General features: G+C 45.2%; 1 protein-coding gene across 1 annotated transcript in view; it reads right to left on the minus strand.

The window, feature by feature from the left end:
* Positions 1 to 4,170: 4,170 nt before the first annotated feature.
* The window catches only part of tmeff2a (transmembrane protein with EGF-like and two follistatin-like domains 2a), a 194,112-nt gene continuing 174,732 nt past the window's right edge, over positions 4,171 to 23,550 (minus strand). Inside the window, exons 8-10 of the mRNA XM_072478609.1 lie at positions 20,210 to 20,336; positions 19,940 to 20,098; positions 4,171 to 5,226 (exon numbers count right to left, since the gene is read on the minus strand). Coding sequence (XP_072334710.1) covers positions 5,130 to 5,226; positions 19,940 to 20,098; positions 20,210 to 20,336 — 383 coding nt within the window. The 3' untranslated portion in view covers positions 4,171 to 5,129. The remainder of the gene's footprint in view (positions 5,227 to 19,939; positions 20,099 to 20,209; positions 20,337 to 23,550) is intronic.

The following is a 23,550-nucleotide window of genomic DNA, read 5'->3' on the forward strand; positions in this document are numbered from 1 at the left end:
AAAATGTGTTGTGGTGATATGCATCACCTTAAATACTCAAGGGGTTAATGTAAATACATTAATCTGTAAAGATTTAATCACCTGCTAATGCTCGCATTACTAGCATTGTTTGGCATCTTTGAATTTGTCTATATAGAACATAGAACATAGAACAATACAGCGCAGCACAGGCCCTTCGGCCCACGATGTTGCACCGAAACAAAAGCCATCTAACCTACACTATGCCATTATCATCCATATGTTTATCCAATGAACTTTTAAATGCCCTCAATGTTGGCGAGTTCACTACTGTAGCAGGTAGGGCATTCCACGGCCTCACTACTCTTTGCGTAAAGAACCTACCTCTGACCTCTGTCCTATATCTATTACCCCTCAGTTTAAAGTTATGTCCCCTCGTGCCAGCCATATCCATCCGCGGGAAAAGGCTCTCACTGTCCACCCTATCCAACCCCCTGATCATTTTGTATGCCTCTATTAAGTCTCCTCTTAACCTTCTTCTCTCCAACGAAAACAACCTCAAGTCCATCAGCCTTTCCTCATAAGATTTTCCCTCCATACCAGGCAACATCCTGGTAAATCTCCTCTGCACCCGCTCCAAACCCTCCACGTCCTTCCTATAATGCGGTGACCAGAACTGTACGCAATACTCCAAATGCGGCCGTACCAGAGTTCTGTACAGCTGCAACATGACCTCCCGACTCCGGAACTCAATCCCTCTACCAATAAAGGCCAACACTCCATAGGCCTTCTTCACAACCCTATCAACCTGGGTGGCAACTTTCAGGGATCTATGTACATGGACACCTAGATCCCTCTGCTCATCCACACTTTCAAGAACTTTACCATTAGCCAAATATTCCGCATTCCTGTTATATATGTGTTTCTGGATCAGACCTCTTCATTCACCTGAGGAAGGAGCAGCGCTCCGAAAGCTAGTGACATCGAAACAAACCTGTTGGACTTTTAAGCTGGTGTTGTAAGACTTCGTACTGTGCTCACCCCAGTCCAACGCCGGCATCTCCACATCATAAATACATTAAAACTAAGTAAACACTAGAGGGAGCACCAGAGACATCATGACATGCAGACATATAGCTAATGAACACATAGAATAGGACACGACCAATGGGCAGTCAAGACACCCAGAGGTGACACTACGACAAGGGGGCAACCTATATAAAAGGACAGGACACACATGCTCTTTCTCTTTCCACAGGCGACACTCAGAGAGACAGGGGCAGATGGGAAGCATCACACCCACCGCATGGCTTAGAGCAGACTGGTTAGTAAGATTGAGTTACTATAGCAAGATTAGCAGGAGAGTCGAATTCAAGTAGGAGAATTGTTAACTGTTCAATAAATGTGTTAAACCTATCTCCAAGTCTGAACCTTCCTTTGTCAGAGCATACATCAAGGAAGCAGGTTATGCTACATGAAGAAACATAACACAACAGGTGTTGGTTCTCATTATAATGAATTAAAACATACTTGCATGTGGGTTCTGTGATGCCTCATTGTTCTGCAACACCACATGTATTGTGATAAAACTGCCCCAGCAATAAACAATGCCTGATCAAAAACACTGACTGGGTATCATACAAAATCTTTGTATAAAAGATCCCATAAGAAGTGTTTATATCTTGTAAATTTATACATGATTTTGTAATGTTTCTTAAAACTAAAGGTTTACTTGAAATGCAAAATTGCTTGTACTTGGTAAATTGCACAAGTTAGGATAGTTAGTGAGTAACACTAATTATTACATTGTACTAATAATAACAGTATTAATGGACTTGGTTTTTGTCTCTGAATAAAAGCTACCCCACCATCCATGTATTTCAGTCACACTTGCCCTCAGACCTTCTTTGGGCTTTTGCTTGTCCATCTTGTGATTAGACAGTGAATTTGGTACAGCATCTTCTACGGCGAATCGGAGACCTGTATGAATGGGGCAAGTAATTATGTATTTCCCTAACCAATCAGATTGAAGAATCATGGATGAGCAGTGCAGATTCTGAACCAGGAAGTCCAAGTTAGAATAGCTAATTCAATGCCAAATTAACAACACTTTATATTTGTATAACAGGAGGTCTTGTGGCTCAATAGGTAGTACCTCCTATTTATGTCTGAGCTACAAACTTTGAGTTCAAGTCATACTCCATGACATGTTGTGGCGTGGTTCAACAGGTTGATAATCAGCCTGCTAATCCTGCCACCATTTCCACATATTCCCAAAGGAAAAGGTGTGTGAAGATAGGAAAAAACAATCTATAGAGCACTTTTAATTTAATAGATGTCTCAAAATGATTTATAGATTCATTATAAAACAAAAAATGACACTGAGCCATAGAAGATATTAGGTTAGATGACCAAAAGGTTGGTCAAGGAGGTAGGTTTTACGTAATGTCTTAAAAGAGGAAAATGAGGTCGCGAGGAGGGGAAGAGTATGGAACTAATTCTAGAGCTTTGGATCTCGGCAGCTGAAGGCACAGCCACCAATGGTGGAGTGATTAAAAATTGGGGAAGCTCAAGAAGCCAAAAATTAGAGAAGTGCCGATACCCTGGAGGGATGAGAAAAATATCAGCCATGATTGAATGGCGGAGCAGACTTGATGGGCCAAGTGGCCTAATTCTGCTCCTATGTCTTATGGCTGGAGGAGATTACAGAGTTAGGGAGGAGAGAGGTTATTGAAAATAATGCTGAGCATTTTAAAATCAAGACATTGTTCGGCTAGGAGCCAATGTGAGTGATCAAGCAACTGGGTGATGGGGGAACAGGAATTAGTGCGAATTAAGACATGGGCAACAGAGCTTTGGATGACATCAAATTAACGGAGGGTAGAATGTGGGAGAAAGCAGGAGTACAGGGGAATAGTCAAAAGGTGCCCAATGCATGAATGATGGTTCTAGCAGCAGATAGGTTGAGAGGGTAAAATTATAGAGGTGGAAATAGTTGACCTGAGCAATGGTGCAAATATGTGATCAAAAGTTCATCTTTGGATAAAATAAATCAGGTACATAAAAGATAAAGAAAGATGGCAAGAAAAAACCCCAAAAAGATTACCAACATAACAATGATCGAAATATTGAAGAATGGTAGTACTCACTTGTAAAAGTTAATTTTCAGTGCCAGAGAGGTTGTTTTACTATAATTAAGATATATCGCATCATTAAAAATTTACTTACATCAGAATAGACACGCCCTAATCTTTGCTCGGCAAATTTATGTGCATCAATCACACAAGTACAACAATTTCATGTTTTTGAATGCTGAGCCTCTTGGCAAGACACTGTTATAGTGAAACTTCTGGAGGAATAGGTAACTCAGGTAATTTCTGGGTTTAACTGCGCATGTGTGGTGCTGTAAGTTACTGTCAGATTTAATTTAATAATGGTGAGTGCCATTAACTTCACCATTATTTTTTTACAGGTTTGTTTTAAATCACTAGCTTTCGGAGTGCAGCTCTTTCCTCACTGCGCTCCGAAAGCTAGTGATTCAAAACAAACCTGTTGTATTTTAACCTGGTGTTGTAAGACTTCTTATCGTGCCCACCCCAGTCCAACACCGGCATCGCCACATAATTATTTTTTACAGCAAAGCCTGAAGCAAAATACAGTTATGTATAAAAGATTAAAAGATACACATACTGCCAACAAAAAACAGAAAATGGTCAATGATGCAATCAGCACAGGTCTTGTTTTCCTTACACATGACTCACAGAGGAAATATTGCTTGATCCCTTTGCTCGAGGAGATTTGATTCTCACTTGCCCCCATGTAATAATAATAATAGTTTATTATCACAAGTAGGCTTCAATGAAGTTACTGTGAAAAGCCCCGAGTCACCACATTCTGGCACCTGTTTGGGGAGGCCAGTACGGGAATTGAACCCGTGCTGCTGCCTTGTTCTGCATTACAAGCCGGCTGTTTAGCCCACTGTGCAATGAATAGGGATTATTCAGCAAATGCCAGGGCATATGTTACCTGTGGTTAAACCCTGTTAGGACTATGCTAGATCAAAAAATAATCTAGTTGAATGTTCAGTTAATTATGCCTAATCCTGAAGATGCAATTCAGGTTTCCAATTTTCAGGCTTGGATTCAGACTAGGATGAGGAAAGGCATGATTGAGTGACAGTAAACAGAGACTAAGAAAACAATTCAAAAGTCCTTATTGCTGAAGTAATATTTTTATTTTTGTCATCTTATTATGAAACATTAGCACTGGAAATGTATATTTCAAATGAGGATCCATAACAGAGCAAAACAATGCCCTAACTATTCTTTGTCATTATCAAAAAGTACATGTGTGATCCTCTAGTTACTACCACTTTGGTCAATGCAATACATTTAAACCATTACTTCTGACTAACCAACCTGGGTGACCTGTAACCAATTGGTAAAAGTTGCTTATAATGTATGTTCCGGTGTTTATGTAAAAGGTGCATTTTGAGTTATGCTAGTGCAAAAGCACACACAATATAAAATAGGATACTTCACTAATGACACTTATTATAGTTTATCTGTCTAAACTGAGAGAGCCTTGTTGACTGAGTTCTTTTTGTTATGGTGTGTTCCACTGTCTTGTATACAATACTACTGGATTCAGGTAAATAGCATTGCCCTTAGAAAGCTCACCGCTCTTGGTAACAAGTGAGTAAAAAATTATGGTAGAATCTCTGGTCATTAACTCATAGCTTCCCAAAATTAATTTTCAATTAACAGCATAGAATCTTTATCTTCTTTACTTAAGATAGGTAATATCTGACTGAGCATTACAAATTGCTTGCTTTTTAAAAACAAAAATCCAAAGCACATTTCATCTTTAAAAAATTCAGAAACATCACAGAAGTATTTATTTTCCATTAGTCCAGCTTTATAGTACTTCATGTGCAAATTAAATCGATATTGTGATATAAATCGTTAACCATTTATTTTTGTTACAGAAAAACACATCAAGACAGTATATACTATTTGAAATATATCCAGACATAATCAAATATAACTGTAGTATATGTATTCATTGGTGTAGTATACCACAAATGCAAGGCAACATGTGTTGTTCCATTTTGTATGATAATAGTCCAAATGGTGTCTAATTATTTTTGCAGCTGTACAATCATGCTTTTTTTAAATTAATCTTGTTGATGCTCTTGTTGTGTTGTCGGAACTGTAATGTGTTGCATTTTGCTTCTGTCTTTGAATTCTGTTGCCCCGAGGACATTTTCTGCAGATAAGAATAATATTACTAATTCATAGCGTAGGAAAATTATCTATTACTTCAAAGCAATTTATACATTTCTGCAGCACATTTCTAACTCAGAATAAATAGTTAAGAACCACAGTGTATTGTGGAAGCGGTTTGAATCTTTTAATATATACCTGATTGTTTTGATACAAAAAATTCTGATTCTATGTTTTTTATCTTTGATCAATGAGTGCAACTTATATGTACAGAGCAGGAAATTTAGCCTGTTCAGGTTCAGCTAAATTAGTAATTGCTTTATTTGGAATATAGTTGAAAAACCAAGGCCTATAATGAAGAACACCATTATACACACCATTATGAGGTGCCTGTGGACATCAGCAGTCCACAGGCACCTTACCCTACTACCGATCCTTCATGTGTGAGTCTCACTAGAGAGTGTTAGGCAAGCTAATTATCACATCAAGACCAAACTTGTTCTCACTGTAATGCACAACATGCAGGTTTTCCAGCTGTATGACGAGGAGTACAAATCATGGCTAACAATTCTTCTCCTGTAGGCTGAACTTCCTTAGCCTGATGGTGATGGGCTGGCATTAGGGAGAAGTGTCAGGAGAGGAGCCCGATATCTCTCAGTCACCAAGGCATGTTGCCAGCTGCAGGCACCTTAGTGGCACTGCTGCCTAGCGGGCAGCTAATAGAATCCCTATGCTGCAGAAGGTGGTCATACGGCTCATCAAGTCTGCACCGACACTTCGAATGAGCACTCTACCCATATCCACTCACCCAACCACCCCTCCCTACCCTTGTAATCCCATAATCTAACCTGCACATCCCTGGACTCTAAGGGACAATATAGTATGGCCAATGCACCTAACCCGCACATCTTTGGACTGTGGGAGGAAACCGGAGCACTCGGGAGAAACCCACGCAGACACGGGGAGAATGTACAAACGCCATACAGACAGTGATCCAAGCTGGAATTGAACACGGGTCCCTGGCGCTGTGAGGCAGCAGTGCTAACCACTGTGCCACTGTACCGCCCGCGGTTTCACATATGTGGCTATTTAAGTGCCACTTCCAGCCATTTTTCCCTCATTGGGAGGGTCTGCCTCCATGTGCAGATACCACTCAGGATTCTCTGGGGTAGGGGCTTCCTTGATCGGCATTTGACGGCCCATGGAGGATCACTTTTGGCATCAATGGCTGCCTCTGCAGCAATAAACCTGCCAGTGCACCACAACCCTGAACCCCTGGGCCTGCCTGGACTTGGCTCCGCCTGGCTTACCCCCAACCCGCTCCCCCCCCCCCCCCCACCCCCTCTTTCACCAAACAAAGTAATCTCTTCAAAGGCACTTCACCATTGATGTGCTCCCTTCCAGACGTTGAAGCGTTAGTGATGGCCACTTGTATCAGTGGTACTGTTGAGCTGCTGGCTCACTGATTGGGCCGGCAGCATTAGGAGGCAGGACACAGTCATTAATCGGACAGTGGCAAAATGACTCTCCAGGATCCTGCTGCCTACTGGAGTGAAGTTGGCTCCAGTTTATGGTCCTGGTGGCATGACTTGACAGCGAACAATGTGATTCAACCCTTTTTGTTACATAAAGTAGCAAGTAGAGTGCTAAAAATAACAACGATCCTTTTCCAATTAATTTCAAATCAGCCATTATATATAGAACAGGAAAGACAGGTCCTTTCACATGCCGCTTGGTTTATAGAAGAACCAGTTACAATTGCAATGTAAATGCACTCTAGTTTTAACCCCATCAATGTAATTTTCAATCAGAATTCAAGGTGTATTGAGTTTCACTTCTCCAAAACTTTGGATATTTTAATAATAAACTAGCAAGAAGTCCAAAAGCTTAGACATTAAATTATGAATAATCAGGGCCGACAGAACTACAAATTAGTAGCCAAGTCTGTAGTCAAATCAGCAGCTTTGTGTTCCCATTATTCATGGAGTGTGAACATTGTTCTTAAACCATTGCAGTCCATGTGGAATGTATAAGTGGTAGTGTTTCGGTGTGCCTACTGCCCTTGTTTCCTGAGTGTGTGAGAACAAAGTTTTGGAAAGGAGTCTTGGTGAGTTGCTGCTGTGCATTTTGTAAATGTTCCTATGGTGGAGGGAGTGAATGTTTATGGTGGTGGATGGTATGCTAATCAAGCAGGCTACTTTGTCCTGGTTGGTGTCAAGCTTCTTGAGTGTTGTTGGAGCTGCACTCAACCAGGCATGTGGAGAGGTATTCCATCATAAGAACATAAGAACTAGGAACAGGAGTAGGCCATCTGGCCCCTCGAGCCTGCTCCACCATTCAATGAGATCATGGCTGATCTTTTGTGGACTCAGCTCCACTTTCCGGCCCGAACACCACAACCCTTAATCCCTTTATTCTTCAAAAAACTATCTATCTTTATCTTAAAAACATTTAATGAAGGAGCATCTACTGCTTCACTGGGCAAGGAATTCCATAGATTCACAATCCTTTGGGTGAAGAAGTTCCTCCTAAACTCAGTCCTAAATCTACTTCCCCTTATTTTGAGGCTATGCCCCCTAGTTCTGCTTTCACCCGCCAGTGGAAACAACCTGCCCGCATCTATCCTATCTATTCCCTTCATAATTTTATATGTTTCTATAAGATCCCCCCTCATCCTTCTAAATTCCAACGAGTACAGTCCCAGTCTACTCAACCTCTCCTCGTAATCCAACCCCTTCAGCTCTGGGATTAACTGAGTGAATCTCCTCTGCACACCCTCTAGTGCCAGTACATTCTTTCTCAAGTAAGGAGACCAAAACTGAACACAATACTCCAGGTGTGGCCTCACTAACACCTTATACAATTGCAGCATAACCTCCCTAGTCTTAAACTCCATCCCTCTAGCAATGAAGGATAACATTCCATTTGCCTTCTTAATCACCTCTTGCAACTGTAAACCAACGTTTTGCGACTCATGCACTAGCACACCCAGGTCTCTCTGCACAGCAGCATGTTTTAATATTTTACCATTTAAATAATAATCCCTTTTGCTGTTATTCCTACCAAAATGGATAACCTCATATTTGTCAACATTGTATTCCATCTGCCAGACCCTAGCCCATTCACGTAGCCTATCCAAATCCCTCTGCAGACTTTCAGTATCCTATGCACTTTTTGCTTTACCACTCATCTTAGTGTCGTCTGCAAACTTGGACACATTGCCCTTGGTCCCCAACTCCAAATCATCTATGTAAATTGTGAACAATTGTGGGCCCAACACTGATCCCTGAGGGACACCACTAGCTACTGATTGCCAACCAGAGAAACACCCATTAATCCCCACTCTTTGCATTCTATTAATTAACCAATCCTCTATCAATGCTACTACTTTCCCCTTAATGCCATGCATCTTTATCTTATGCAGCAACCTTTTGTGTGGCACCTTGTCAAAGGCTTTCTGGAAATCCCGATATACCACATCCATTGGCTCCCCATTATCTACCGCACTGGTAATGTCCTCAAAAAATTACACTAAATTAGTTAGGCACGACCTGCCCTTTATGAAGCCATGCTGCGTCTGCCCAATGGGACAATTTCCATCCAGGTGCCTCGCTATTTCTTCTTTGATGATAGATTCCAGCATCTTCCCTACTACCGAAGTTAAGCTCACTGGCCTATAATTACCCGCTTTCTGCCTACCTCCTTTTTTAAACAGTGGTGTCATGTTTGCTAATTTCCAATCCGCCGGGACCACCTCAGAATCTAGTGAATTTTGGTAAATTATCACTAGTGCATTTGCAATTTCCCTAGCCATCTCTTTTAGCACTCTGGGATGCAATCCATCAGGGCCAGGAGACTTGTCTACCTTTAACCCCATTAGCTTGCCCATCACTACCTCCTTAGTGATAACAATCCTCTCAAGGTCCTCACCTGTCATAGCCTCATTTCCATCAGTCACTGGCATGTTATTTGTGTCTTCCACTGTGAAGACCGACCCAAAAAAACCTGTTCAGTTCCTCAGCGATTTCCTCATCCCCCATTATTAAATCTCCCTCCTCATCCTCTAAAGGACCAATATTTACCTTAGCCACTCTTTTTTGTTTTATATATTTGTAGAAACGTTTACGATCTGTTTTTATATTCTGAGCAAGTTTACTCTCATAATATACCTTACTCTTTATAGCTTTTTTAGTAGCTTTCTGTTGCCCCCTAAAGATTTCCCAGTCCTCTAGTCTCCCACTAATCTTTGCTACTTTGTATGCTTTTTCCTTCAATTTGATACTCTCCCTTATTTCCTTAGATATCCACGATCGATTTTCCCTCCTTCTACCTTCCTTCCTTTTTGTTGGTATAAACCTTTGCTGAGCACTGTGAAAAATCGCTTGGAAGGTTCTCCACTGTTCCTCAACTGTTTCACCATAAAGTCTTTGCTCCCAGTCTACCTTAGCTAGTTCTTCTCTCATCCCATTGTAATCTCCTTTGTTTAAGCACGACACACTAGTGTTTGATTTTACCTTCTCACCCTCCATCTGTATTTTAAATTCCACCATATTGTGATCGCTCCTTCCGAGAGGATCCCTAACTATGAGATCCTGAATCAATCCTGTCTCATTACACAGGACCAGATCTAGGACCGCTTGTTCCCTCGTAGGTTCCATTACATACTGTTCTAGGAAACTATCGCAGATACATTCTATAAACTCCTCCTCAAGGCTGCCTTGACCGACCTGGTTAAACCAATCGACATGTAGATTAAAATCCCCCATGATAACTGCTGTACCATTTCTACATGCATTAGTTATTTCTTTGTTTATTGCCTGCCCCACCATAATGTTACTATTTGGTGGCCTATAGACTACTCCTATCAGTGACTTTTTTGCCTTACTATTCCTGATTTCCACCCAAATGGATTCAACCTTATCCTCCATAGCACCGATGTCATCCCTTACTGTTGCCCGGATGTCATCCTTAAATAACAGAGCTACACCACCTCCCTTACCATCCACTCTGTCCTTCCAAAAGGTTTGATACCCTCGGATATTTAACTCCCAGTCGTGACCATCCTTTAACCATGTTTCAGTAATGGCCACTAAATCATAGTCATTGAAGATGATTTGCGCCATCAACTCATTTGCCTTATTCTGAATACTACGGGCATTCAGGTAAAGTAGACTTATGATGTTTTTTTTAACCTCTTCTGAATCTTAACACGTCGATCAGTAACCTCTCCTAAATTATATTTCCTCTTAACTTTTCTCCTAATTTTCCTTGTCGTTGAACCCATATCTTCATGTAACAACCTGTCGCGTCGCTCACCATTAATGTTTTTACTTCCAGTTTTATTCCTTTTAGTATTCCTGGTCCTATTCACTGAGCTCCCCTCAGTCACTGTACCTTGTACTGTCTCCCTTTTTGATTTTTGACGATTGGCTTCTCTGCCTTACACTTTCCCCCTTATTGCCTTTTGTTTCTGTCCCTGTTTTACTACCTTCCAACTTCCTGCATCGGTTCCTATTCCCCCTGCGACATTAGTTTAAACTCTCCCCAACAGCTCTAGCAAACCCCCCCCCCCCCCCAGGACATCGGTTCCAGTCCTGCCCAGGTGCAGGCCGTCCGGTTTGTACTGGTTCCACCTCCCCAGCACCAGTTCCAATGTCCCAGGAATTTGAATCCTTCCCTCTTACACCATCTCTCGAGCCACGCATTTATCCTATCAATCCTGAAATTCCTACTCTGACTAGCTCGTGGCACTGGTAGCAATCCTGAGATTATTACCTTTGAGGTCCTACTTTTTAGTTTAACTCCTAACTCCCTGAATTCAGCTTGTAGGACCTCGTCCCGTTTTTTACCTGTATCCTTGGTGCCTATGTGCACCACGACATCTGGCTGTTCAAATTCCCAAACTCACTCTTTGCTGTGTCACTCTGGCTGTGTCTTCTCTGGCTCACTGGGAGAACTCACTGGGAGTGAGTTACATGTTGCTCTTTTTAAATTGGCCTGAGCTGACTCCCCTCCCCCGCCTGTTTTTAAATCAAGGTAAATTTAAAGTGACTGACACTTAACTGCCAACCAGTTATGTGAGTGGGTGGGTCAGCCCTTGTTAACCTACACTGCACAATTCTAAATTAATTTAAATTAATTTAAATTCCTGAAATTTAAAAGGAGCTGACTTACTGATTTGATTTGATTCAATTCCCACCTAGATTCAAATTCCCAAACTCACTCTTTGCTGTCTCACTCTGGTTGTGTCTTCTCTGGCTCACTCGGAGAACTCACACTCCTGACTTATGCCTTGCAGATGGTGTACATGTTTTGGGGAGTCAGGATGTGAGTTAACTGCTGCAGAATTCCGTACCATTGACTTGCTCTTTCAGCTACATGGTAACCCCCAGAATATTTATGGTGGAGGATTAATCAATGGTAATGCTGTTGAATATCAATTGGAGGTGATTGGACTCTTTCTTGTTAGAAATAGTCATTGCTTGGTACTTGTGTGGCACAAACATTAGTTCCGCTTATCAGCCCAAGCCTCAATGTTGTTCTTGCCTTGTGGCATGAAGGCATATACTGCTTCATTTTCAGATGAGTTGTGCATCGAACTGAACTGTGCAATCATCAGTGAACATCCCGACTTCTGACCTTATGATGGGGGTAAGGTCATTAATGTAACAGCGGAAGAAGAGTTCCTACAATTATATCCTGGTGCTGAGATGATTGACCTTCAACTATACAACCATCTTTCTTTGTGCTAGGTATAACTCCAGCCAGAGGAAAAATTTCCCCCATATTCCCATTGACTTCAATTTTACTCCTGTCCTTTGAAGTCAGACTCACGCAAGTGCTTCAAGGGCAGTCACTTTAAAAAAAAAAGTGTTTTTATTGAGGATTTTGTAATGTACAGAACAAGGATAAGCGTGGCCATACATGTGAAGACAAATGAAAAAATAAAAATAAATGAAGACACATCCGTCATCTTACATTATTGACAATGGTTTCAGCTTCCTGTTTTTCATTTGCCAGTAGTCTTTTGATTCTGGCTGGGTCTCCTGCTCCCCTCTCACCCTTTTCATCCTGACCAACGCATTCCCTACCCGCACTTCCCGGCAGTCTAGCGTGCCTTCTTCCTTCATCTGCTCTTGTGCTCTGCTCCAGTTGCGCTGGTGTGATGCCGTATATCTTGCTATTTTTTTGGGCATGGTTGGGTTTCATGCTCTTTGTTCCCCCCCCGCCGCCCCCCCCCCCCCCCCCACCCCCCCTCCCCCCTCCCCGCCCGCCTTTGCTGTATCACAACTACTCTCTCCTTTTCTTTGGCTTTTAGGCTACAAACAGGTCTTGGAACAACTGAGTGAATGGCTCCCATGTTCTGTGGAAGCCCTCTTCTGACCCTGGATGGCGAATTTAATTTTCTCCATTTGGAGAAATTCCGCTAGGTTGGACAGCCAATCTGCAGCTTTAGGTGGTGCTGCTGACCACCAGCTTAGCAGGATTCTCCAGCGGGCTATTAGTGAGGCAAAGGCAAGAGCACCGGCCCTCCTCCCCATGAATAGATCTGGCTGTTCAGCGACCCTGAAGACTGGCTTTCTTGGGTATGGCTCCACCCTCATCCCAACCACCTACATTGCCTCAAAGAAGGCAATCCAAAACCCAGCAAGTCTGGGGTAAGACCCGAACATGTGGGCGTGGTTGGCCAGGCCTCCTTGGCACCGTTCGCATTTGTCCTCCACCTCCGGGAAGAATCTGCTCATTCGGTTCTGGTTAAGTGGGCTCTGTGTACCACTTTTAGTTGCTTTGGTCTTAACCTTGCACATGTGGAAGTGGAGTTGACCCTGTGCAGGGCTTCGCTCCAGAGTTCCCACCCTATTTCAAACCCCAAGTTCTCCTTCCACTTCTCTCTCATCTCGTCCAGTTGGGCGTTAGCCCTCCTTAGTAGTCACCCTTACATGTCACCGCAGTTCCCTAAGATGTCCACATCCAGCATGTCCTCTAGCAATGATTGTTGTGGTGGTCGTATATATGCCCTCGTTTCCCTGCATAAGAAGTTTTTGACCTGCATGTACCTTAGTTTGTCTCCCTCCCCCCTTCTCCGTCAACTGGAACTTCTCTGTCAGTTCCTCGAGCCTCGTCAGTGTAGAAGTCCCTAACTGTCGGTGTCCCACCATCCTGTCTCCACTTTTTGAAGGTGGCGTCCATTGTTGACGGCATGAACCTGTGATTGTTGCAGATCGGGGCCTTATCGGATATTTTGGTTAGCCTGAAGTGCCTTCGCGGTTGGTTCCACTACTAGAGTGTTGCTACCACCACTGGGCTCGTTGAGTATTTATTCGGTGGGGATGGAAGTGCCGTGACTAGAGCTCGGAGGATTCCAAACTCTTTCAAAAGTGGCAAAATTCCCTCCATGCTGCTTTGCGGGTCCGAGATGGAGAGGAGCAGGTCATCCGCATAGAGTGAGACTCTGTGCTCTAATTCCTCTCCGGATTCCCTTCAAGTTCTTTGCAGCCCTAAGCGTGAGCGGCCAGTGATTCGATCGCTAGGGCGATCAGCAGTGGGGACAATGGGCATCCCTGTCTTGTGCCTACATGCAACTGGAAGTACTTAGAGCTGGTGGTATTTGTCTGTACACTCACTGCAGTTGTGTTGTACAGGAGTTGCACCCAGGTGGTGATCCCTGCTCCATGCCCAAACCGCTCCAGCACCTGTATGAAATACTTCCATTTGACTGTGTTGAAGGTCTTTTCTGCATCCAGGGAGATGATCATCTCAGGTGTTCTTTCCCCGGATGGGGTCATGATCACGTTCAGAAGGCACCTGATGTTCGCTGTTTATCCTTGACAAAGCTTGTTTGGTCTTCTGCTACCACTTTTGGTACGCAGTCCTCCAGCCTCTTGGCTAGGATCTTGGCCAGTATTTCCACGTTTGAGTTTAGCAGTGAGATGGATCTGTAGGACCCGCATTCTGTTGAGTCTTTGTCTTTCTTGTGTATCAACGAGATTGAGGCTTGTGTTTAAGTGCCCTCGCCAGTGAATGTGTGAACATCTCCCGCAGGTGCGGGGCCAGTTCCGTCATAAATGTTTTGTAGAAGTCAGCCAGGAAACAGTCCGGTCCCAGCACCTTCCCGCCTGCACGGAGTTAATACTCTCCATGACTTCTCCCAGTTCTAGTGGTGCTTCCAGGTCCTGTCTCCTATCCTCCCCCACGACTGGCATGTCCAGTCCATCGAGGAACTGCTCCATCCGCAAATCCCCTGCTGGGGGCTCCGAGGTGTACAGCCCCGGTAGAAGGTCTCAAATGCTTTGTTGACCTATTCCGTCTCCGCTACTAATTTGCCATTGTTATCTCTAATCTGGGCTATTTCCCTTGTGGCTGCCTGCTTTCTCAGCTAGTGAGCCAGCAGGCGGCTGGGCTTGTCTCCATACTCGTACAGGGTCCCCTGTGCCTGGTGGAGTTGGTGCACTGCTTTCCTCGCGGAGAGCAGGTCAAAGTCCATTTGTAACTTCATCCTCTTCGCCAGAGCTCTATGGTCGAGGCCTCAGAGTATCGCTGGTCCGCTTTCAGCATGGAGTCGACTAGCTGTTGCCTAGCTACCCTCTCTTCCTCATCTGTCCATGCTTTATAAGTGATAATTTGAAACCTGATCACAGCCTTCAGTGCCTTCCAGAACGTGGAGGGTGAGACCTCCCCATTCTGGTTATTAGTAATATAACCCCCTCCCCCCACATGATTAGTCGGTGTGTATCTATGTAGGGGATTTCCACCATGGTCTTTTTAACAAACTCTGTGTCGTCCCAGCTGGGAGCGTACACGCTAACCAGTACTACTGGTGCCCCGTCAAGGACACCGTGGACCATGACGTACCTTCCCCCTGGGTCCGTAACCGTCCTCGTCACCGTAAACATCGTCCTCTTATTTAGCAGTATGGCTACCCCCCCGGGCCTTGTCCCGTAGCAGGAATGATAAGTCTGTCCCACCCAGCCCTTCCTTATCTAGTCGGTCCTTCTCCCTCAGATGCGTTCCTTGGAGGAAGACTATGTTAGCTTTCAAATTTTTCAGGTGGGCGAAGACTCTGGATCTTTTCACTGGGACGTCAAGTCCCCTGATGTTCCAGGTGACTATCCTGATTTGGGGGGGGTTTGTCATCCCCCGCTCCTGCGGGATCAACCATACATCCCTGGTGTACGCGCCCCTGCACTCTGGGTTTTCCTTTTGTGAGGGGGCCGTCCAAAATGGCCACGTTAACCGTTGTTCCCATGAGGTCAGGTCCCTGCGCTTCATGGTGTCCCTTTGTCCAGGGGCCACCCAACATGACCGCCAGCTGTGTGTATGCCATGTGGGTGAGCCCCTGCACTCCGGGGTTTGCCTTTGTTCAGGGACCCTCCAAAGTGTTTCTTACAGTGCCATTTTGTGCCAAGGAGCCACATATGGCCTGTTGTAGCCAGCCTAATGCCCTCGCTCCCTCTTTTCCAGAGTTCCCCTTGTGGTGTTTTCTCCCCCCCAAGTCATCTTCCCCTCCTCCCAGTAGCTGTTCCGCTCTCTCCCTCCCCCCTGTTTCTTCCCCCAGTTGCCCTCTCTTACCGATGTTTGCCCTACCCTTGCCAGGCGCCTTTCCCCTTGCAGGAGATGCGCCCCAGCCTCTCTCACGTTCACGTTTCCCTGTGCTCGCTTCCCCGCTAGTGTGGTGGCTCCCCTCCCAGGTTGGTTGGACATCCACCCGTCACCCATTCCCTGAGCTTCTTATCTGCTGCTGCGCTCTGCTGCCCTGGCTCCTTTTTTCCTCTCTTTCCTCCCTGGTCCCCAGACGAGTCAGTACAATCCTGCGCAAAGTGTTCGACATGGTGGTTCACAGTTGGCAATTCAGAAAGTAGAAAGTAAAAGTCTCTTCTTGTGGCTCTTCATAGCTGTCCCTGCTGCCGTTTCTCTAGTCCGTTCTATGAGACAAGTTTGTCCACATTAGCAAGGATTGCGAAAAAGTGCTCCCAGCCTTGGAATGTGACCCAGAGCTTGGCTGGGTACAGCATCCCAAACCTTTACGCCGCTTTTGTACAGCACGGCCTTCGCCCTATTGAATTCTGCCCGGCGCTTGGCCAGGTCAGCCCCAATGTCCTGGTAGACCCGAATCCGGGTGACCCGCCCAGCTACAGTTCTTAGTTTGTCTCGCCCAGGGCAGGATTCGTTCCCAATCGTGGTACCTGTGCATTTTGGTGATTATCGCCCTCGGCTGTTCCCCGGCTCTGGGCGAAGTGACTAGTGTGCTCTGTCAGTTTCTGGTGGGTTGGGAAAGCTATCCCTCCCCATCAGGTTGTTCAGCATTTGGGCCACATAGTCCGTGGGGTTCCTCCCTTCGGTCAACTCTGGCAGACCCTCGATCTGTAGGTTTTGGCGCCTCGACTGGTTCTCTTGGTCGTCAATTTTTTCGTTCAGACTCCCCTATTTCGCAAACAGCCGTGCCACCTCTTTCACTAGGGCAATAATCCGGTCGCCCTGGTCTGTTGCGGCTTTTTACAGCTGTTCAATAGTATTTTCCTGAGTTTCCAGTCACCGCTCCGCCTTGTCTAGGGCCAACTGCATAGTGGCCAGAGCTCCCGAAACTGCACCCTTGACCACAGCTTGAATATTTCCTTTTGTCTCTTCCCGATGTTCTCTCACGTCTCTTGAGAGAAACAGCCTCCACCCATCCCCTGGTGTGTGTGTGTGTGGGGAGGGTCTCCTTGCATGGCGGGCCAGTCCATCTCGCTCTGGCGAGGCCCGAGTTTCACCGCCTCATGCGTCGGCTGGCTTGTTCGTTTGTTTCTCTCAGCTTTTTCCGCTCCTGGTTTCCACGTGGCCTCTGGGATGGCTGTTTCTCTCTCATACTGTTGCTGGTAGCGGTGCAGGGATGGTTTTCCTATGTTTTAGCAGGCTATTTTGGGTGAAAAGTGCCTATTTTTCAGGTTCATGGGAGGAGAGCCACCTGATTTGTGACATCTCAGCACATCCCCGTCACAAAAGTATCCGGAAGTCACTTTCAGCTCCAGAATTCAGCTGTAACTTTACATCCTTGGACCAAACTGTATTGAGGACTGAAGCTGAATGGTCCTGGCAAAACCCAAACTGAACATTGATGAGCAGGTTATTGCTATGTAAGCGTCATTTGATGGCACTATTAACAACACTGTCCATCAGTTTGCTGACGATTGAGTGTAAGACTGCTGGATCATAGAATCATAGAATTTACAGTGCAGAAGGAGGCCATTCGGCCCATCGAGTCTGCACCGGCTCCTGGAAAGAGCACCCTACCCAAGGTCAACACCTCCACCCTATCCCCATAACCCAGCAACCCCACCCAGCACTAAGGGCAATTTTGGACACTAAGGGCAATTTAGCATGGCCAATCCACCTAACCCGCACATCTTTGGACTGTGGGAGGAAACCGGATCACCCGGAGGAAACCCACGCACACAAGGGGAGGATGTGCAGACTCCGCACAGACAGTGACCCAAGCCAGAATCGAACCTGGGACCCTGGAGCTGTGAAGCAATTGTGCTATCCACATTACTACCGTGCTGCCCTTAAGTTGATTTTTCCTGCCATTTGTGGACAAACATATTTTTCACTTTGTCAAGTAGGTGACAATTTTTCACTTTGTCAAGTAGGTGCCAGTGTTGTACATCTACTGGAACAACGTTGCTAGGGACACAACTAGTGGGATACTGCTAGGCCAAGTAATCTTTCCTGTATCTAGTGCGCTCAGCCTTTTCTTGATATCACATGGAGTGAATTGAATTGGCTGAAAACTGGCATTGATCATGATGACAATCTCAGTCGGAGGTATTTTGCATTGACATGTTGGGTTCCATCATCAAGGGCAAGGATGTTTTTGTGACCTCCTCCTTCCATTGCTTATTTAATTGTCGATCACCATTCAAGACTGGACATGTTAGGACTGCATAGCTTTGGTCTGATTTATTAGTTGCGGGACCACTTAAATCTGTCTATAATATGCTGCTTCAACCATTTAGCATATAGGCAGTCCTGTGTAGTAGCTTCATTAGGTTGGCAACTCTTTTTAAGTACACCGATACTCCTGGCATACTCTCCTACATTCCTCATTCTACTAGCTTACTAGTAATGGTACAGTGAGAGATATGATGGGTCGTGAGGTGACAGATTGTGGTTGAAAACAATTCTGCTGCTGTTGATTGCCCACAGTGGCTCATGGATCTCCTCATTTAAGTTGCGAGAGCTGTTCTGTGCTACAATGGTAATGCCATATAACTCAATGGAGTGTGTCCTCTGTATGATGATGGGACTTTTTTCCCATATGGACCTTTGTGGTAGTTAATCCCATCAAAGACAGATGAATCTGCAAAAGGTAGATTAGTGAAGACAATGGCAAGAGGTTTTTCTTTCTTGTTGGTCCTCTCAGTGGCTGCATAATGCCCTTCAAGCTGGCACCAGTAGTGGTGCAATTGTTGGTGATGGACATTGAAATCCCCCACCCAGAATATAGCCTGAACCCTTCCAACCCACAGTGCTCAGTGTTTCTTCCAAGTGGTGTTCAAAATAGAGGAGTACTGATTCATCAGTTGAGGAAGGGTGGGAGGTGGTATTCAGTAACTTCTCTTGCCCAGGTTTGACCTAATGCCAAGAGACTTCATTAGGTCTAAAGTCACTCCTATCTAATTGTGTACCACTGGCTCTTCACCTTTGCTGGTGGAACAGGGCACACCAGGGATAGTGATGGAGGAATGTGGGACATTTGTTGTAAGCTATGGTTTGGTGAGCATGACTATGCTAGGCCATTGTTTGACTTGTCTGTGGGACAGCTCTTCCAATATTGGTACAAACTCCAACTACTAGCAAGGCAGACTGGGAAAAGGGTGCTTTGGTTGTGTTTGGCACCCGGGTTGACACCAAGTGATCTGTCCAGTTTTGTTCTTATTCAGTTTTACTGTAGGGGTTTGATACAAGTGTGGCACAATGGCACAGTGGTTAGCACTGCTGTCTTACAGCGCCAGGGACCCGGGTTCGATTCTGGCCTTGGGTGACTGCATGTGTGAAGATTGCACATTCTCCACGTGTCTGTGTGGGTTTCCTCCGGGTGCTCTGGTTTCCTCCCATAGGCCAAAGATGTGCAGGTTAGATGGACTGGCCATGTTAAGGAAGGCAGATTTTCTGCGCTGAAGGATATTAGTGTTTTTAACAATATTTCAGTTATTTCATGGTCATGACGGGGCTAGTTTTACATTCTAGATTTATTTAATTAATTGAATGTAAATTTTGTCCAGCTACCATGGTGGGATGTGAACTCATATTTCCAGAGTCCTTGTCTATGCCTCCGGGTTATTAGTCCTGCAAAATCACCACTATTCTACGATTTACCTTCAAAATAAAATTTCCAGTGCTCTGTGGAAACAGGCAAAATTTCTTCAATTTCCTGATTTTATTGTGTGCACACACTGCTGTTGCAGGTACGGATGACTCCTGGATAACTGCTTTACTAGCAGTGCAACTTTGACTCCTCAATATTATAGTGCAGTCACTAAGGAACATACAAGCCAGGCCTAGTGCCTCTAGGATTAACAACAGTGCAGAGCACTTGCTCCTGCTGCTCAGGATCTGTGAGAGTGCTTGATGCCGAACCCAGGTGCCTGAATGAGACAATGCTTCTCAAGACTAACATTTCTCACTTAGACAGCACAAGATGGTAATGGATGAAGATCAGAAAAATGCTTGATTATCATACTTATTAATAATTAGTCAAGTTATTTGAGTAGGATTACCTTGTTATGCAAAGAACTACAATCAAAATGATGGCCACCTGCACAGCTCCAATGATGGATGCTATTAAGACATACTGAAGTTTTCCAGCTCCAGGGACTACGTACAAAACATTAAACTCTTTTTGTTCACAGCGTGGTCCTTTAAAACCTGCTTCACAGCTGCAAAATGAGAATAATTGGACAGAAAATAAATTGATACAATATTGAAAGAAGGGATGTTTACAAAGAATCACAAAACTTTGACTAGCTACTGTATTGTCTAAACATTACCTGCAAGATGGTTCCTGTTTATTAATCAAGTATTCACATTTTCCATGTAGACAAAGATTATCCAAGTGATTGGGACATGGGATATATAGTCCCCGGGCAGGTTTTTCTAATTTATTGGCATTTTTTTCTGGTAATATAAAATGTAAAATAGGCAATAAATAAAGGATAATGAAAGACTATAGTTTAAACAAGAATTTATGAATCAGAAGAGGTTCTGTATGAACCTCATCTTAAAAAACATGACATTAAGGTTAGATTGTTCACAGCAGAAGTATAATAGATTTCAGTGAAGGCACTTCAAAGAGAAATATCAGTAGAACAAGATCTAACTTCTGAAACTGAGATCACAAAAGCAATCCAGGTTTAATGTTATTGGCCAGCAACTTTTTGTATTGCTGTCCTGGAGGTGCTGAATCATGCGATGTATTAACTCTGTGGATGCCAGTTCTTCGCCATCATCTCATCCAAGTGGCCATTTTTAATGTAAACCTGTTCGGTGAACTTTGGCAGGCTGATTCAACTGTGCAGGGGTTTGCATCTGAACCCGATCAAATCTTCACCCTTTTGCAGAAAGAGTTATTAGAAGTGGGAATCCTGCTAATATTTCCCCCTTTCCAGCATGTTGTGAACAATTGTAGTGGTCACTGACCATTTCTACAATTTAGCAGGGAGGACAGGTAAATAGGATGGCAGCAAGCCCACTGCCTTCCTGCCCACTCCCAACCCAGTCTCCATAGTACAGTAGACGTATAGGTGTAAAAATCATTCGCCTGCCCATCATTTCAAAAAACATTAATGGGCAATTTATTTGTCACCAAGCCAATTGACCAGCATTTCATGCTACCCAAGCCACAAGACAGCTTGCATGGGGAAGTGGGAGGGGAATTATTTGGGGTGGTGGTGGGAGGGGTGGGGGGGGGGAGGAGGAGGGGCAAGGGGAACACCCCTGTCAAAGATGTTACCCACCCCATTGTTCCCCTGCCCCCTGACTAGGCTGCAGACCACTTCATACCCTAAAAGCCTAGGACTTACCTGGGTGCAGAATCCATCGCTGCTCTTCATGGGACTGCTGCCAGCAACACCCACGGCTCAGTTTTAGTACTGCTGGGATTGCCCTAGTGGACTTCCTTCAACTGAGGGGGGAAGTCCTAATCTCAGCCTTTTAGCCTGCTGGCAGCATACTATCGTTGCGGGGTGTTTTTTTTTAGGTTCGTAAGCTGCCGGCTGACTCTTGCAAGGTGGTGGTTGGGCAAACAATACACTTCCTCCCCTGCCTCCCCTCCCCATTAAGTTCAGCCCACTGAATCATGAAAATATCACAATAAGTGATATTCTGTAATGGTTTCTAAAAAAATAGGCGTGAAAGAGTAAAAAGTCTTGAATGTCTCTTCGCTCCTAAGATTATTCGAAAATAACCTCAAAGCTTCTTTCTGTTGCTGAAAAAATGGCAAAAATGTCAGGTTCTGACTGAAAACCAGCGTGTTTCTCTCCAGAAAAACAGCCCAAGTTTTCTGACCAGATCTTCTGACACTGTCAAAAAAAAACAAATCGGGGTGGGGTGGTTTGCACTGTCACTTTGGTGGGGTGGGGCCTGATAGAGCCAGCATGATTTGCTCCACAGAGATCGGGGCACCACCTATAAAAGGCACCCTGATCTCTCTCCCACCTCCCCATGGTCATAGAGGACCCACCTCACAAGCTTTGGGGCACACAAGCCTCCTTCTCCTCCCTACAGAAGTATCAGGGGGTATGTGCACCCTCCTCTGCCCCACCACACATAAGGGGCTAACGGCCTCGCTAAATCCCACGCTACATCACACAAAAGGGTTAGATATTGAAATGGGTTGGCAGAGTGGCGGGGGATTATTAGGGGACATGGGAGCATTGGGTGTTGCTCTATACCGATGACCTCTTGTTGTATGTTTCGGATCCGTTGGAGAGTATGGGAAGGATTCTGGGCCTCCGGAGGAGGTTTTGGAGGGTTCTCGGGATACAAACTAAATATAGGGAAAAGCGAGGTTTTCCCAATTCATGAGCTGGGACAGTGGGCTAATTTAGGGGGGTGCCATTTACGGTGGCGAAGGATAGGTTTAGGTATTTGGGGATTCAGGTAGCGAGGGAATGGATGGGGCTCCATAAGTGGAACTTAACGAAGCTGGTGGAGGAGACCAGGGAGGATCTTAAGAGGTGGGATACACTGCACTTAACATTGGCGGGGTGGGTCCAAGTGGTGAAAATGAATATTCTGCTGAGGTTCTTGTTTTTTTTCAGGTTCTCCCGATCTTTATACCAAAGGACTTTTTCGGAAAGTGGACATGGTCATTTCGGACTAGGTATGGGCGGGGAAGGTGCCGAGGGTTAGAGGACCCTGCTCAGAGACAGAGGTAGCGAGAGGGTTGGCATTGCCGAATTTGCTTCATTATTATTGGGCGGCGAATGCGGACAAGGTGCGGCGGTGGTGGGAAGGAGAAGGGGTAGAGTGGGTTAGGATGGAGGAAGAATCTTGTAAGGGGTCTAGTTTGAGGGCTATGGTGACGGCAGCGTTGCCAATGACTCAGAGTAGGTATTCAGGGAGCCCGGTGGTGCAGTCCATGGTGAAGGTATGGAATCAGTTGAGGAGGCATTTTATGGTGGAAGGGATGTCGGTGCTATCGCCGCTGTGCAAGAATCATGGGTTTGAGCCGGGGGGCGATGGATCGTGTATATAGGAGATGGAGAGAAGTGGGGCTGGTCAAGGTGAGGGATCTGTACTTGGAGGAAGGATTTGCCAGTCTGAAGGAGCTCAGGAAGAGTGTCGAGCTGCCGAGGGTAGGTGAGTTCAGGTATCTGCAGGTTAGGGACTTTGCGAGGTCTGGAGGGGGTTCCCTAGGTTGCCGGGATACACCCTGATGGAGCAACTGCTGCTTCCGGATGTGGAAAGGGAGGGAAGAATTGGGGATATATACAAGTGGTTGGGGAACAGGGAGGCGAGCGGGTGATGAAGATCAAGGAGAATGGGAAGCGGAGTTGGTAGGGGAGATTAATTGGGGAGTATGGAGTGAGGCACTGCGAAGGGTAAATGGGACCTCCTCTTGTGCAAGACTGAGCCTAATGCAGTTCAAGGTAGTGCACAGGGTGCATATGACTCGGGCAAGAACGAGTGCTTTCTTTCAGGGGTAGCAGATGAGTGTGAGAGGTGTGGGCGGAGGCTGGCAAATCACGAGCACATGTTTTAGGGTTGTGAAAAATTGGGAAGGTTCTGGACAGGATTGTTCACGGTCTTAGCCAGGATTGTGGAAGAGGTGGAGGACCCGTACACTTTAGTGGCGACATTTGGGGTTTCAGAGTAGCCGTAGCTCATG

This window comes from Scyliorhinus torazame, chromosome 2 (assembly GCF_047496885.1).
Source record: "Scyliorhinus torazame isolate Kashiwa2021f chromosome 2, sScyTor2.1, whole genome shotgun sequence".
NCBI classification, from domain to species: Eukaryota; Metazoa; Chordata; class Chondrichthyes; order Carcharhiniformes; family Scyliorhinidae; genus Scyliorhinus; species Scyliorhinus torazame.